We start from the raw sequence: 16,417 nt of genomic DNA, 5'->3' as shown, positions 1-16,417 counted from the left end.
AAAAGGCGCTGCACGCTTACGCATCAAAGCGGTAAGGAACAACGCAGAAAGTTGGGCTAGTTGGTGTTGATGCATTTGCTGTGACGGAGTTACTAGCGCTAACAAGACTAAAGTAAAAAAAAAAAGGTGGGACATAACAGAGCGCTAGGCTTCAATGGCAAGTCTAGCCCTCTGTCCTGTCCCACATTTTTTACCCGCTCTGCTTGTTAGAGCTAATAACTATGTCACAGGAAAGGAGCTAATTGAGCACAGAAAAATATTGATGCAACCTGGTTCGCAGTCTTCAAGCATTTTCCTTTTTCAAGCTATAGTTGAAGCTTCTAGATTTACATTTAATAATCCAAAACCTTATTCTACCTGGCTCAGTAATTCTATTGTCCAATGTTGTCATTCCCCAAAAGTTTAAGTCTAAAGCATAGCTGAGCTACAGCCTTTGGCTCCGCTACTGAGAAGATTAAGTGTTCAGTGACGCTTTCCGCGAAGGAAACACGTTCTGTAACGAAACTGTGCTGCTTGTACTTCATACATTTTGAAACATTGTAGTCTAGTGGGAACACTAAATTATGGGGTTTTACGTGCCAAAACCACGATCTGGTTATGAGGCACGCCGTAGTTGGGGACTCCGGAAAATTGGACCCCCTGGCAGACGTTAATGTTCTTGACACATTCAAATTGAAATTCATGAATGTTCAGGACACGCGGAAAGTTGCGAGTGCAGTACGCAAATTGCCACCTGGCAATGGCAGATGTAACTCCGTTTCAGAAACGCTAACACATTGAAGCAAACCAGCACGCGTGTCTGGAATCGCCCGTCGCCGAGGCGGAGCTAAAATGTCACCAAGCCACCATTCACCCACACCTGGCATTACCCAAGGTTGTGGACTGCACAGTAGACGCAACCCATCCAGGACAAGGACACACGACCACATGGAAGGCCGCTGTTCTCAAAGAACAGACGTAAGTCGTAGCTGTCCGTGGCCAGGTGTCGAAGCGCGGGCAAGGCCTTTAGCACGTCGTCCAAGCATCTGGGCTCAAGTTCCAACGCGCGTAGCGACCCGTTCGTGTCCAAGCTCAGGTGCTCGAGGCGCAGAAATGGCAGGCGTCTACCAAACTGGAGGCAGTACTGCAGAAACTCGAAGCACATAATGTCGTCGTCGAAGCACGCAGTGCGAAGCGTGAAGCGGGTGGCACTCAAGAATGAGGCAAAAGCGACGTTGACGACATGCACACACATGGCGACGTATTCCAGATTAGGAAATGCATCCGCCTCCACTGCTGTGTCTTCTCTAGAGCCCACGCAGGCCACCAGCTTCAGAATTTTTAGCTTAGGACAGAGCCTACCGATCGTGGAGAGACGCCAACCGCCAAATAGCACTAGACCCAGCTCCTCCAGGCCTGGCAGTCCTTTAAGCACCCTCTCCAGTTCCGCATTCATGTCGGTGTAGGCAACGTCGTGAGTCAGTGCAACCGTGAGGCTGCGGAGGCTGCGAAAAGCTGACAACTTGGCGAGTGCTTCCGGCGAGGTAACCATCCCCTGCAAGTACCGCGCGCATCATTGGGACCATTATTCAAGAAAACAAACGTGCTTTAATGACACGCCTCCTTTTGCTGCACCGTTGCGATTTACGAATGAGAGCTATAGTTGGATTAGGCGAACACTTGAAATTGAAACGGCTGGAGGACAGAGAACACTGTACTGTCATTTGTTCCGTGTTACGTCCCGTGATGACACACCGTTATATAGCATAGCCATGAGCTCTTACCTGCAACTTTTCGAGGGAGGGAAAGTTTTTCGCAACAAGTGCGACGTCAGCTGCTGTCGCTGCGGACGGTAGCCCTACGCTAGACATGGTCCGAGAGCAGAGATAGAGGTGGGTGAAGTCCTTGGCTCTTGGAGGCTCCGGTGCGGAGTGCACGCCATACGGCGCCATGAGGCAATCCAGGACCCAAACAGAGTCGATGCGATGCACCTGAAGCGTGATAAACAGATAATTATCAGGTATTTGCCGCCGCTAGCATTTTTCAGTTCACTTGAGGTGGAAAAGGCTCGGCACCGGGATCCACAAGACATTATCCTGCGCTTTGTGGGCCTATAACATCCGCCTGTGAATTTCCTAACCCCTTCACTGCCTAGACATTTCGCAGGCGTTTGATAAAGTGCCACACGGGAAGTTTTTACACAAGTTGGAATGCTTGGGTCTTCCGTTAAATATTATTAAATAGATTGGGTGCCTACCTTCGGTTGAAGCGGCAGTTTGTACATGTTTTTAATCGCTATTGAGAAATCTCACATGTTATTTCCGGAGTGCCTCACGGAAGTGTTTAGGGACCATTATTGTTCTTGATTTATATAAATGACACGGCAGACTTGATTCATGGATTCGACTGCATTCGACTGTTCGCGGATGACTGCGTTGGTTTCAAAGAAATCAGTAATCCAAATGATCATGCGATATTACAAGAAAACCCACAGGCTATTGGAGGCTGGTGTTTTCGATGGGACGTGGAATACAGAAAGTGTACTTTTGCATGTTACCGAGAAGGAGAACACGTCCCACGTTTACATACTCAATTAACCAGCGTTACATAGAGCAATTAGATAAAAGCAAGTATCTCGGTATCATGTTAAATAACAAACTTACCTGATCACCACATATATCGGCTATTTGTACTTCAGCGCTACGAAAATTGTGGTTTCTGAAAAGTAAACTTAAAAGTGCGCCTCCTAACGTTAAACTCCAGCATATAGTACACGCGATAGGGCTACGCTCGAATATGCTTCCATTGTATGGGACCCCCCAAACGAAAATGACATTCGATAGCTAGAGCGTGTGCAAAGCAGCGTGCTTAATATTCAATAAATATAAAATGACTGACTCATCCTCCTTACTTATGCAGCAGCATAACATCCCATCTTTACAATCCCGCCGAAAAGTGTATAGGCCGGTTTTTCTTCAAGACATCCTTGCAGTAAACATAAAAATAAATATACCATATCGCGTGCGTCCCAACTATACGAGGAAAACCAGACACTCCCATAGCAGGACACTTGCCCCAAGTTTCGCAAGGACGAATTCATATAACAGTGTGGGACTGCAATGGTCTACCCTCCACTGTTTTTTATTCAAAAGATGTTGTACGTGACCTAGAACGCGTGTATTGTGAATGTAATTAGTGTGCCACGTCCTGCATTCTTTGTTTTTTCTTTCTTGCCTGATTGTTACTTGCTTGTTGTGAATCTGTTTATTACTCGTACGCCATTCCTACATGGGCCACACGGTGGTCTGCTGCATTGATAAATAAACAATTAAAATAATCGCCTTGCACTCTTGCCTGCGTTGTGCTTCATTTCACAGTGATACTGTGACTCCAATGGTCCCTGCGTGTTATATCCATGAGCTGCCCAAGTGGTCTACATACATTTAATTTCTACTTCAATAACGCGTACATTTATTCGATGTCGATTCACAGCGATGATTGCGTCTTCAAGTTACAGAAGGCATTCTCCTGTCAATCCCTCGAAGACAGCCTTCTAGCTGCCATTCAAGATGCTTTGCTTTGCTCGAAGTTCCGATTCCATACGACTGAACCGTAGGGCAATATAGCTAGGCAACATGCTAAGGTAGGCACTGCAACGGCCGATGCGTATAAGGGAAACTTCGTTGCAGACGAAAAATTTCTTACTTGTGGTCATAAGGCAGCGTATTTAGAGAAGCAGTGGGAACTATACAATTGCATTTAAATGTTTTGCTTCTAGCGACGCATGCTTGGAATGTCTATCTTTCGACCATTCTGACCTATGCATTTTTTTTTTCACATGAGGGAGGGGGGGGGGGCGTGCATTAAGCGCGATGGCTGTCCGCGGGATCGAATCCCGGCCACGGCGGCCACATTTCGATGGAGGCGAAATGCAAACACACCCGTGTACTTAGATTTACGTCAATTTGGAAATTAATTCGAAGCCCCCCCAAAACAGCGTGCCTCATAATCTGATCGTGGTTTTGACCGTAAAACCCCATGACATTTAATACTTCTCTCGTGCCAGAGCAAACCAGCTGCTTGAGATGGTTGGCGCCGTCGTCACGTGCCGGCATCTCGCGTTTTTTTTTCTTTTTATATCGCAACAGCTACCGCTTTGACACGCCATGTGATTGCAGAACCATTGAGATCGGCCAACACTATTCGGTCCTTTCCACGTAGCAGCTCACGCTACGTAGGAGCGGTGCCGTATTTGACAGACTTTTTAACTGGCCCAAGTCGAACAGGCCTTACGTTTACAGGTTTTACGTTTACAGGCTTTGCGAACAGGCTTTAGCAGTACAGGCTTTACGTGCATAAGCACACAGCACAAGGCATACCTATTGGTCTATACATGTCCAAGACTTCGTCACAGATGGCGCCACAATGCTTGTATCTCCAACCTACTCTCGTCCATTATCCACTACCAATTTAGAACCGAACCATGCTCATGCCGTGAACTCGCTTCGAACGGTAGGTGCATAAATCATGAAGTCGTCGTCATGCGATCGTTGTCACCGCCTTCGTGGCTGTTTTTGTCGCAGACACGCTCGCGTCGCACTAAACTGCTCGCCTTGCGCGAACGCGTTAGTCCACCTGGTAATGCTGTGTCGAATCACAAACGATGTTGGATAGCTCATGGGGGAAATTAGCCCAGCAAAACGACAACGCACACCGGGAGAGAAGACGAACACATGCGCTACTCTCAAATGTTCAATAGCGGAAAGTATCTTGCATACAAGTCAAATTTCCAAGCATGCGCACAAAATACAGAAAGAGCGCAAGAATAAGACTAGCACGTCAAAGACGGTCGCACAAGAAATCGAACTCCGGAGTAAAGTAGCGCGATGGATGTCTCACTTATACAACGATGTCTGTCCTATTTAATGCGAATAGCATTATTTGCCCACTTCAGCCAATTCATCTAGCCTCTTACGCCGACTCAGTGACCCAAGTTGCCTATCTACTTGGGGTACTAGGTGTGTACTCCTGCACGTGAGTTGAGTTGAGCTAAGTTGAGTGGTTGTAGGCTACTGGTGGGATTAGCCTCGCAGTTGCTGCCGGCAATTGCTCCGCCGTAGCGACGCTTAAAATACACAAATCATATAAATCAGACACAGACCTCACAGCTACACATAATCACTCCTAAGGTCACCATGTGGAGGCCAAATCCGTGTCCTGCGGGTAATTCAAGAGAAGGCGAGAAACCTCCTACCTGTCTAACTGGTTCCCGCGCGAGAAAACAATGTCCTGAAGAGAACTGTTAGGAATTCCCTCGTTGTCGTTGCATTGTTTCGCTTCAGCTTCGTGATCTTGCTCTTGTCATGTGCCACCGTCATCACACGTTATACCCCGACCCAGTGGTCCCAGTTGTATAATACCTTGGGAGGCAAACTATGGGCTCGGGGTCGTGATTCCATCGTGGCCGCTGCATTGCCGTCATTCCAACCTTGTCATCCGAGACTCGTAACGCCATCGCCGTCTCGCCATCGTCTCCATACAGATATCATCATCTTGTTGCTCTCACGTTATCGTTATACGTTGTCGTCGTCATTCTATCGTAACTACATTGTCGTCACGCAGTCGTTGTCACACATTTGTTGTCCTACTGTCGTTGGGATGCCGTTGCATCGCGCTCATCCAACACCACCTAGATAGCACAAGGCCTTTTCACTCCGATCCATGACGTCATGCTACCTGGCCCGACTGCCATAGAATCTTAAGGGGATGCTCCCGAGTAGGCAACAGTGATTTTGACGTCACCGCTTTCATCACGCCAGCCTTGTCAATAGAAATTTCGGGCCAGGTAGCGTGACGTCATGGATTGGAGTAAACAGGCCTTGTACTATCTAGGTGGTGTTGGCTCATCCCACTCTGGTCATGCCGTCGTCGCCCTGCCATCGTCGTCACTATCGTTTCACTATCGTCATGGCTTCCGTATTGTCATTCCATTGTCACCACGCCGAAGTCGTCGTGCGACTTTCGTCAATCCATCGACGTCAGCCCATTTCGCCATTCTATCCCAATCATGCTGTGGTCCTCCAACCATTATTTTTGCTGCCTTTGTCATGCCATCGTGTCATGCCATCGTACCACCTTCGCACAAACGCTATCATGCATCCATTTTCATGCCATTCTCATCATGCCACCTTGGTGTCATGCCATCGTCATCATTCCCGCTTCTCTATCCAGTTGTGATACCGTGGCGTTAACGCCATCGCCGCCACACAGTCGCCGTTGTTTTCCCGTTGTCGTCATCATACAATCGTCATAGTTTAAGAACGGACACGTCATTGTCGTCAAGCCGTCATCCCTACAGGCTTTTGTCGTTCCATCAGTATCCCTCCTACTTCATCATTCGATCGCCACTGGCGTCGTATAGTCACCGCCGTGCCTCCATGCACATGCGAAACCTTGGCAAGCGAGTGCCACAGCAAAGTGGGACTAAGTCGCAAGGTTGCAGGTAGCCGAAGCAACGAAATCCTCAAAGTTACCACTAACGTGTGACGTAAACGTGACTTCGGGAATATGGCACATCACTGCATTGTTAAATTGCTATTCCCATTACTGTCCGCAGTCATTGTGAGAATAGTTCTGCCATAATTTTTTTATAAAGGCTTTCAAAGCAAGTCTTGAGTAAGCGTTACCGCTCCTCCATAGAACGGTTCTCTTCGACAAACAAGGCTCACAACTACACATGGTAACGTGGGCCACCAGATGTGCGCCCTAGCCCTCTTTCTAGCTTACTTATTGCGCATGCACTCTCAAGCGGTCGATCGGGCTACGTTCGGTTTGGCCGATATACACATTACCGCAACACATGACGATGGCATAAACCACCCTTGGAGCCCTCAACGAAGGGCTTCCCATGCCTTGTGCCACAGCCTCGTCTGCTGTCAGAGAAAATTCCAGGACACAGTTTAGAAAGCTTATTGGGGGCAGAAAACATCTAGAGGTACACCATAAGGGATCGCCATTTTCTTAAAGTTCTGTGAAACTTTATCAATATATCTTATAACCTCTGGCCTTAACTTCCCAGGTTTGGCCTCTGCCCTTACCCTTCGTGCTATGAAAGGAAAAAATTACCATCCACCCGAGTGCAGCACGAAGCTAAAAAGGAAGCCCACACAGATTTTGTTTGGAACTTGGTGCTAAATTCGAGTGGATGACTATTTTTTTACCTTTCATGAAACTTCCTCCGCCTTGCGGGATAACTCATAACTGACTTGCCACACTTCGTGCTCCGTGCTTCAGTTATTGCAGCCGTGTCTGGATTGCAACATCCACGGCCGACAAAGGGCTGCCAGATTCCAAAAGGCAGCCTACTTGGCTAGTGAAGCTACAGTATAGCGCATTTGGTATGACGACAATTTGCGGAGAGCAAATTCTACGCCAAGCATAGCTACTGCTCCATTCACCACTATGGAATGCGCAGAATTAAAGGACAACAGTTACTTGACAGCACGCACCTGTTAAGCCCGGAGGACGCGACATTCACCAAAACAAACGTTTAAGAATTTATCGGATGATGCATGCCAGCTATGGCAAATGACGCTGGATGTCCAGCTACCTTCAAATTGCTTCTCAGGACATCAATTCTCGAAGTGTGCGGAACGTGCTTTTTATCTTCTATTTCGCGAGACTAAATGTGCAAATGAAACAATGTGATCCCCAATGGATCTGAGTCTGTATTTACGGGTTCTGTTTTTGGATAGAGTAAACTTGAGTGGGGGCATGTGAACAAAGTGTTTATGCCCTTTCAATCAGTTTGAAGAGGTAAAGTGTCAGATCAGTTTGTAGCCGATTTTTTTTTTTTGCAAGCTGTACTAGGAACGGTGATGGTTTGGGCTAGTTGGTTTTCTGTTTCACACTGTGTGGTACAGCGCCAAGTGGGACAGGGGACACAGGAAAAAACAAGGCCAAGCGCACGCAGTCTAAAACGTACTTTGATTACTCAACTAACTTGTATCGTGTGCACTCCCTCTGCCTAGTCATTGCGATCGCACTTCTCCAGCACGCGCCACTCACGCGCTTCCAATTACATGATATTTGTACCGAGGCACTCATCATGATATTACCTTGATATTACTGTCACCGTGATACTACTGTCAAGGCAACGTTGGGCTATTTAACCGAGAACCATTTTGTGTCCTTTAAATGGTGCCGAAAGCAAAATGGATACCGTTTCAGTTCTAGTTCAAAGCACTCAAACCTCGTTCCGATTAAGTTCGAAAAACAAGCTCGGCGCAGTGCTCATTGGCCTGCGTCTCCCAAGTAGCTAGCCTAGGTGGGATAAATAAACGAAACTCACTCAGGTTCTAACAAAGGAAGCTATGCAGATCTCACGCACAGTGCGAATCGATGTCATCCAAAGCATTTTACAGGTAGCTGGCTATCCATGACAGTGTGTGTTTCCGGAAAGCGTTACCAGATGGGACCAGCGCGTTTATGCCAAGCGAACAGTTCTGTTTACGTGTTTACGAAAACAGCAGCAAGGCGACGAAGACAATGGTGACAACGATGGTATGACGTCCGCGGCATGATTTCTAGTCTACTGCGGCCGTTGAACGCAAGTTTAAAACATGCCTAGCACTCGGTTTTGCACAGGAACAGAACGGGCATAAAAGAGAGAAACTCAGATTGTGAAGTCATTCACATCCAAGTGTTACACAACCGAACTAGGCCTGTTCCATGTGTTGTATGCAATTACGACAATGTAATTTGTATTCGGGCGAAGATACGTTAAATCCTGTTCGACCTTGACCTTTCGTGAAGGCTGCACAGTACACCTTCTATGTAGCATTTGCTGCCACGAGGGAACACTTGGCGAGTTTGGGCCGATCCCAAAAGCGGTGCACTCTGACACGGCGTGTCAAAGCACTATAGCAAATTCAGCAGAGAAGAATATCAGTGTACTGCAGGGATCAATTGTCTCAAAGAGCAGGTTTGGCATGGCACAAATATGTGCGACCATGGCCTATTGATTTGGCCACCGGATTGCTCTGCTTAAAGCCTGAGGTTCAAAGCTACCGTCGGCCACGCAATTCTTTTTATCTGGGAGGCGGAAACAATGCGTTCCTACCTAATAGTAGGTAGGAACGCCTACCTGATACTAGCACCTCACCTGTTAAAACTAACGCGCCAAGGATGACAAGACCGCGTTTCACAAAGATTGGTGAACCTACAGAAACAGCGGCCTGTCTGTCTGAAGGGCTGTATCACGGTTTGTTCCTTGATCCCATGTGATAAGCCCAGAAAGGCCTCCCATTAAATGTATTTTTTCGCTCATGGCTCACTGGAACTGAGACTCACCAAATTTCTACTCATCCGCGCTTAACGAACTCAGACTACTCAAAATTCTTCTTAGCACGACCACCAAAATTTAGACTCACAGGTGAAAGGTCGATGTCACTTTGAGGGTCTGGCTGAGTCGACTGATTAGTGAGTTCAATGGTCTATGTGCATCTGTGTGCGTGCCTATATGTAGACCTAAGAAGGGTTGAAAACCTCCGGGTATGATGACGTTACTTACGTAAGGGCAAGTGCGGATGACCGCCAGCGTAGCCTCGCGACTCAGACGAAGGCTGCCATCACAGGTGCTGCCAGTGTTGCCTAGCAGCTGCCTAAGCTGGCTTCCTTTGACAAGCGGTGCGGAACGGTCTCTGCGCGGCTGGTGCAATTCCAAGGCGTGTGTGGCAAGGTCATGCGGCAGGGCAAGAATCCTGACGTTCGGGAACATGCGAATAAGCTTGTAGATATTGTCCCTATTGTGCAGGATACATATCTCCACGGCATCTCGGAGTACCTCGCTGGCGGCGCTGGCGTAAGGGTCCGAGGAATCGAAGGAAGTGCAACCACAGAACAGGGCCTTCGAGACCCTTGCCTCACGTAGCAACGCCTTCTTCCATGCAGAAACGAGGGATCTGTGGCTCGCGACCAGAAGGAGACCACCGTTGTCGGCCAAGGAAAGTCCACTTGGAACAGCCACATCCCGCGACCAAGCAGTTTCAAGTTTCAGAATGATGTGATCTTCGGCTAAGAGCAGGACTTCGGGATCTCCGAACTCCTTGACGAGTTCCATAGTATAGCGCGCGTGTCGTCACAAACACCTGAAAACAAAAAGAAAATAAGCTGTCACGTTTCAATCTGTAGACACTTTCGGGAAAAGAGTCATATTCCTCACTGTAGGTTAAACTAGGCGACGGTGCGAGCGCGCACTACATGTTGTCAGGATCGCCGACATCACCACATGACGATCGCCTACGAGCATGCGTTATCTACCGGCTACAAGTTTATCAAACGAACACTCTCGTGACTTAAAGGCAGTGAAAATATTGACTTGTTGCTTCATGATCTTCGGTTTGTACAGCGCAGACGGAACGACCCCAAAACGGAGAAGACGACAAACAAAGGGCAAGATGCGCTTTGTGTGTCGTCTAACTGCTGTCAATGTTTCTTTTCTTCTTATGATTATGATATGACTAATAAATATTGGACCCCTCAGTGTCCTTTCTTTTCGTTCATTGGATTGTTACGACACAACCGAGAGTGGCACCCGTCAAAAGAAGACGACTTTACGTGTAGACGTGGAATCGGTTTCGACAGCCATCTTGGCTATGCACTGTTGTCCGTCTTGTAAATATTGTAAATACCACATTTTATGTGACTTCTGCAACGTAACAAATTGGCGGAGGTGCGGGGTAAACACGACAAACAACAATGGAGCTCCTCAGTGGTCGTCACCTCCGATTGGACAACATGATGGACAAAACAGGACCCGATATGGCGCTGCCCACATCAACGCCTACAACCCCGACAGTTGTGCTGACTTAGCCGCGGGATCGAGGAACATCCTGTGGCACCGACCACCTCGACGTGGAAGGCTGATTCTCCACGTGTGATCGTATAAATGCCCACAGCAAATGGGATCCGACGATTATCTTCGCTAACTTGGTGCTCTATAGACAAGGGACCGCGACGGTGTGGTATGATAACCACAATGAAGAGCATAAAGACTGGGACACGTGCAAGCAGAAGCTGAGGGGCTTGTTCGGCCATCCCACCGGGCGGAACAGCGCCGCTAAGAAAAAACAAGCGATCTGCGTCCAAATGTCCAAAGAATCATTCGTCTCTTCCATCTAGGACGTGTTGCCACTGTGCTGTAAGGCCGATAGCGATATGGCTAAGTCAGACATGGTTGGGCGTGTGCTCAAGGGGATTACTGACGATGCTTTCAAACTGATCATGTGCAGAAATTGTGAGTGCACAATGCTCAATTACCAATGTCCATCCACTGCTCAGCGGTATCTTGTACGCTACCGAAATCCAGCGGAGTGGCGAACCGCATACGATCGGCCAATCTGTTTTGCCTGCCACCGTAACGCTGACGTTCCTCGCCACTATAATAACCGTAATGTATCCTCCCCTCTCTGACCGCCATTGGCCAGTTATCACCCAGTGTCGTTACCAGCCTCCATTTCAACCACAACAGCCAAGCAATGACGCCCGTGCCGCCTGGAACAGTCCCTCGTCGTCATTCCGACGTCACCAGTCCCGTTTGCGACCAGCTCGTCGACCATTGTCCCTGTCGCCGCAGGCTCGTCGGCCACCGTAGCCGATGCGGCCCTGACGCCCGTCTCCGGAAACCTAAGCGATGCAGCTTCCGGAGATGACGCTGCATTGATGACTTGACCGCAAAACCATGCGATTACTTTACCGACCAAACAGACTTTTATGGGCGTTACAATGGATGGCGTCACTGTCCGAGCACTCATTGGCATTGGCGTGCACATATCCAAGATGAGTACCCAGTTTCGCCGACGTCTGAACAAAGATGTCACACCCGCTGCATCACTAACCCTCCGCGTCGCCGAAGAAGGAAGGAGCGCCTATACCGTGCTTGGTATCTGCATTGCTCTCATTGGCATTGCGGGGCGATTAACCACTGATTTGTTTGCCGTTTTGGAACATTGTCCCTACTGCGTTATACTCGGCTAAAGACTTCTTATCGTCCCGTTCAGCCCTCTTTGAATGCGCGTCTCAGCATTCAGCTTCAACTGATCCATGACTGCTATAGTCCACCAATCACACAACCACGGTTGTGCCCACCCGAAGACATCCGCCTGTCGCCTCAAGCCACTACGTACGCCACTCTAATGTCGTTTCCACCTCTTCCTGACGGCTTCTATGTGCTTAGTCGCACCACCGACATACTGCTTGAAAGGAATTTGGCCGTTCACCGTATCATGCTCACTTTTACAGGCAGTCAGGCTTCGCTCCTAATCCTTAATTTTAACTGCTCTACACCAATTGTTCCCAGAGGCATTTGGTCGGGCGACATCTCCCGTGTCAACGATTGCGAGATATCAGTGCTTGACGCCGAAAATCCGTCGCCCTCTAAAGGAGCCTCCGATTCTCCGACTCTGGTCACAGATGAACTTGGCAAGATGATTGCACCTGACCTTCTTCCTGCACAAGCTGCTGACCTCCGCCGTGTCTTGGAAACGTACGGCGAAATTTTCTACCTTGACGGCCGTCCTTTAGCCCAGACATCAGTGGTGAGCCATCGTACTTACACTGCAGACGCCAATCCGGTACGCCGCCGCCCGTACCATGTTTCACATGCTGAACGACAAGTGATACAACGAGAAGTCGATAACATGTTGGCTACAAACGTTATCGAGCAATCTTGCAATCCGCGCGCGTCACCTGTAGTCCATATCAAGGACGGCAGTTGGCGCTTTTGTGTGGATTACAGACACCGCAGCAAAATCGCACGCAAGGATGTAATTTACATAAAACGGTGAGAGCATCGTCTAGGACCGCAGGCGGTATACAGAACAAAAATAATGGGTCTTCATCCTTTCCTTTCGAAGAAAGAACACACGCACGCACGCACGCACCAACGCACGCACACGCACACACGTTGGCTAACGCCGCCATAAGACATCGCATAGTGATGCCGGATGCTTGGACCAGCCGCTGCGTTATAAATAAGCGAGCATGCGCTATTGCTTTCCGCAGCCGGTCGTTTGACCACTCGACAAGTGTGATTTGCATTGTACGGTACGCTGGTATTAGCAACCAACACTACTGTTATACCTGGACGGAAACTTCACCCCAAAAACAAAGAAGTCACGCGACGTACCTGCAGATAACAGTGAACTCTTGTCACAGTAAACAGCACAACGGCACCCACGCTATTATGATCATGTTGTTACATCGTAACCACTCACTGCTGCTAAAACACTGCTTACAACGTGATAATGCTGCAGTAAGGTCACATTCGTGCAACCTATGTGAAGAAATACGCAAATGATCCCCGAGGTTGCTTGTAACTCAAACACGCGCGCACACACCTTGCTGGGTTCTCCATCCGCCTCAACTTGGCCAGCAGAAACGACCGTCATACCGCCTTAAATCACTTATGTACGTCCCACAGAACCGTTTCCCACTTAGACGATGCCACGTCATACTAGACAGACTACGCGAACACGAAAAAAAAAATTGGAGGACGCTTAAGCTTCGCCTTCAAGAGTGGAACGCGATAGCGTTCCCGTCGACCCGCCAATGGGTGTAAGACAATGGGCTACAGGGCCGCCATCACTTACGAGGCGCCCCGCATCAGACGCGGTGAGCGTCGAGCCATATGGTCGAGCAATGCGGCGTTCGGCGCAGCAACGAAACGTGCGCCTGAGCAAGCGGAGCGAACCAAAGAACTCGGTATCCCGGAGGGGGAAATGATGCACGCCAGCCAAACGCCCTGATCGGCACGGGCAGAGAGATAGAGAGATAGTGATCTAAAGAAAGGAAGGACGCTTGATTCTACAGAGGGAGCAAGGCGAAGGGGAGAGAGTCAGGGGAGAGTCCGAGCCGCGACAGCTCCAATGCGCGCGTGGCGCGCCATCTGTCGGGGCAGCGCCGTACATGGGGAGGAGGGGGTCTTCTGTGTTTGCCGCAAGATGGCTCTCCGTGTGCGGAAAGCGCAGAAGAAATGCAGCGAAACGCACTTCGCTACTCGTGTAATTGCGACTTCTGTAAGTTACATGTTCATGATTACCGATATACACCACAGTATAACTTTCCACGGCTCGTTTCGAAGGCAACACCGCATTCACTAGAGGCGCGTTTGTACCTTTTGGAAGCATCGAAATCGTGGCTGAGTGGTAGCGTCTCCGTCTCACACTCCGGAGACCCTGGTTCGATTCCCACCCAGCCCATCTTGGAAGTTGCTTTTTATTTATGGAGTGCCTGCCGTGATTTATCGCTCACGGTCAACGCCGCAAAACGCCGACACCGACGCCGACGACACCGGCTTTTCTGCGACACGAGCTCCTTAACGCTATCGCGTTAAAAAGACCACCACCATAGACGCCCGCCGAGCGTATACCCGGCCTACAATACGGAGCGCTCGCCGAAGCCAGCATGCCGACTGCCCATAGATGGCGCCACTGCCTACGCAATACGGCGGCGCCCATCAAAAAGTCAATAGGACCTATGCGGTCATAGAATAGTCTCAATTAAACACCATATGTTTGATTAAAGGTGAATAGCGCCAGAGCGGCAAACTTTGCGTCTATTCGCGGGCTTCGTTCAAGTTCGGAAAAATACTTTCTTGTGGCGTTTTTGAGCAACAAAAGGCTGTGCCGGGAGTTTTTCATGTTGCTGCACAATTTCCCCGTTGACAATTTTCATCTAATTATAATAATTGTAAGTTTATAATTAATGAAGACTAATTATTTAATTAGGCAGAAAGTAAAATTTTATCTGGGTATCTTCGACCGACGACAAACATTGCATCGGTTCTGTCCAGCTGCGCGGCATCTGCACATCTTTAAATCTTCGTGCAGGATAGTTGGGACAGCCGGCATACATAAATTTCATTTGTAGAGACTCACAACGTTGCTCTTTCACGCTCCATGAGCACACAGGCACTTAAGCACGGAATTAAAGTCTTCCAAGTTGGCAGTGCATCTGCATGATATAGGTTGTAGAGGAGCCCCCCCCCCCAAAAAAAAAAAAAAAGAATACACGGCAGCGTGGCTTCGCATTCCAGCCAGCCAACGTATCGCCGCTTAATAATCCAACTTGTGCATCGTGTCGTTGAGAAACGGATAAGCGACCAGTGAACCTCGTATGTTGTTGTCGAGGGAAGCAGAAGCAGCGATTTACCGCTTCTGAGCAGCAACTTCTGCCAGTCGCGACAAAGCACAGTCGACCGCCCAATGCTATGGAATCTGCGTAGTCCGTGAGCATTGAAATTGACAGCTAACAAGCGAACTTACGCGTAAATCCTTGGGTTATGACGTTGCCAGTGGTCACGCCGACGAGATGATGGGAGACTTGGGCACCACGCGGATCATGTCACAGTAAATGACTTCGAACAGTCCAACCCAGAAACGGCACACGGAAACAACAACGATTCCGCAAGAATGGGCCTCGATGCGAGCATAGTACGAACACTCTATGCCCACTACAGCCTACGCATGAGCGCCAGTGGTTGAGAGTGCAGATTCAGCCGCTTCGAAAGTTTCTCATCCCGCTTACCACGGTATCGAATTCAGCGCCTTCGCCGGCGGCGAACTCAATACAAGAAGACATGCCGTTCGAGTTACCGTGGTTGCAGCGCCTGCACTACGCGCTGGCCTTGAATGTGGCATCAACTATCGGACGAGTCGGCGCCACTGCGGTCGGCACCCGTGGACGTTGGCTGCGTGTTGGCGTCGCGCTCAGCGTGCTCCAAGGTGCAGCGCTTCCGGTTTGCTGCCGAATGTCAGTAGCTTGAGTATGCGCGCAGCGCAGATCATTCGCGTAGCGCTAATGAATCAGGCTGTGCCTTCTGCTCATCCGCTGTCAGCCGCACGTTTATAGGACCATCGCCATCGTCAAATGGAAATAAGAGATCGCTAAGCACGAGTGGAGAGCAAATACGCTACGCAAAGTAAGGATGGTTACATACATGCCCCGTAATCACGGCGTACTAATATTCTATTCATATTCAACTTATTTTCTTCTTAATTCTTGCTGGCTATCCTTCGGGCTCATCTTCGCCTGTATTCTTCGTCTTCTCTTTTTCTATCTCTTCTACAGGCAGGTGGGCGGAGTATCAGTTTAGGAGACAATTGCAAGCCCGTTTTGCCTTCTCTTCGTGGTGTGTGCTTGCATTCTGTGCGTGACTCCCCCGTCAACCTCACACACCGAAGACAGCACCGTCACTCAGCGCAGGACGCGCCTGCATCGATAGATGCAGGCGATGCAGGCCCTTCTACAATTGAGCTCGCTCACTTGTGGTAGAACTAGTGCCCGGTTCTAGCAATTACAGCCCAAAAGATAAAAGTAGCCCAGGTGGAGTCCTACATACGGTTTTTTGATAAGTGCTCGGCGCCTTTCTGCAGCAAAC

The 16,417-nt window shown here is 49.1% G+C and overlaps 1 protein-coding gene across 1 annotated transcript; it reads right to left on the bottom strand.

Annotated features, from left to right (window-relative positions):
- Positions 1-108: 108 nt before the first annotated feature.
- On the bottom strand, positions 109-15,862 carry LOC139051054 (uncharacterized). Its single transcript, XM_070528100.1, has 4 exons — positions 15,303-15,862; positions 9,551-10,127; positions 1,764-1,970; positions 109-1,534 (listed from the first exon to the last, which is right to left on the bottom strand). The coding sequence occupies exons 2-4, from the start codon at positions 10,097-10,099 to the stop codon at positions 866-868; spliced, it is 1,425 nt and encodes a 474-aa protein (XP_070384201.1). The 5' UTR covers positions 10,100-10,127; positions 15,303-15,862; the 3' UTR covers positions 109-865.
- Between the last annotated feature and the right edge of the window lie 555 nt (positions 15,863-16,417).

This window comes from Dermacentor albipictus, chromosome 10, assembly GCF_038994185.2.
Source record: "Dermacentor albipictus isolate Rhodes 1998 colony chromosome 10, USDA_Dalb.pri_finalv2, whole genome shotgun sequence".
NCBI lineage: Eukaryota > Metazoa > Arthropoda > Arachnida > Ixodida > Ixodidae > Dermacentor > Dermacentor albipictus.
The sequence above is the reverse complement of the archived record's forward strand: the minus strand, read 5'-3'. Positions and strand labels throughout refer to the sequence as shown.

Bases quoted from the DNA above. Each gene is read 5' to 3' on its own strand.
- LOC139051054 (XM_070528100.1), bottom strand. From the start codon at position 10,099: ATGGAACTCGTCAAGGAGTTCGGAGATCCCGAAGTCCTGCTCTTAGCC. The intron at 1,971-9,550 runs GTAAGTAACGTC...ATCACGCTTCAG, and splicing joins TCATCCGCACTTGCCCTTAC to GTGCATCGCATCGACTCTGT. The intron at 1,535-1,763 runs GTAAGAGCTCAT...CGGTACTTGCAG, and splicing joins CCTCCCTCGAAAAGTTGCAG to GGGATGGTTACCTCGCCGGA.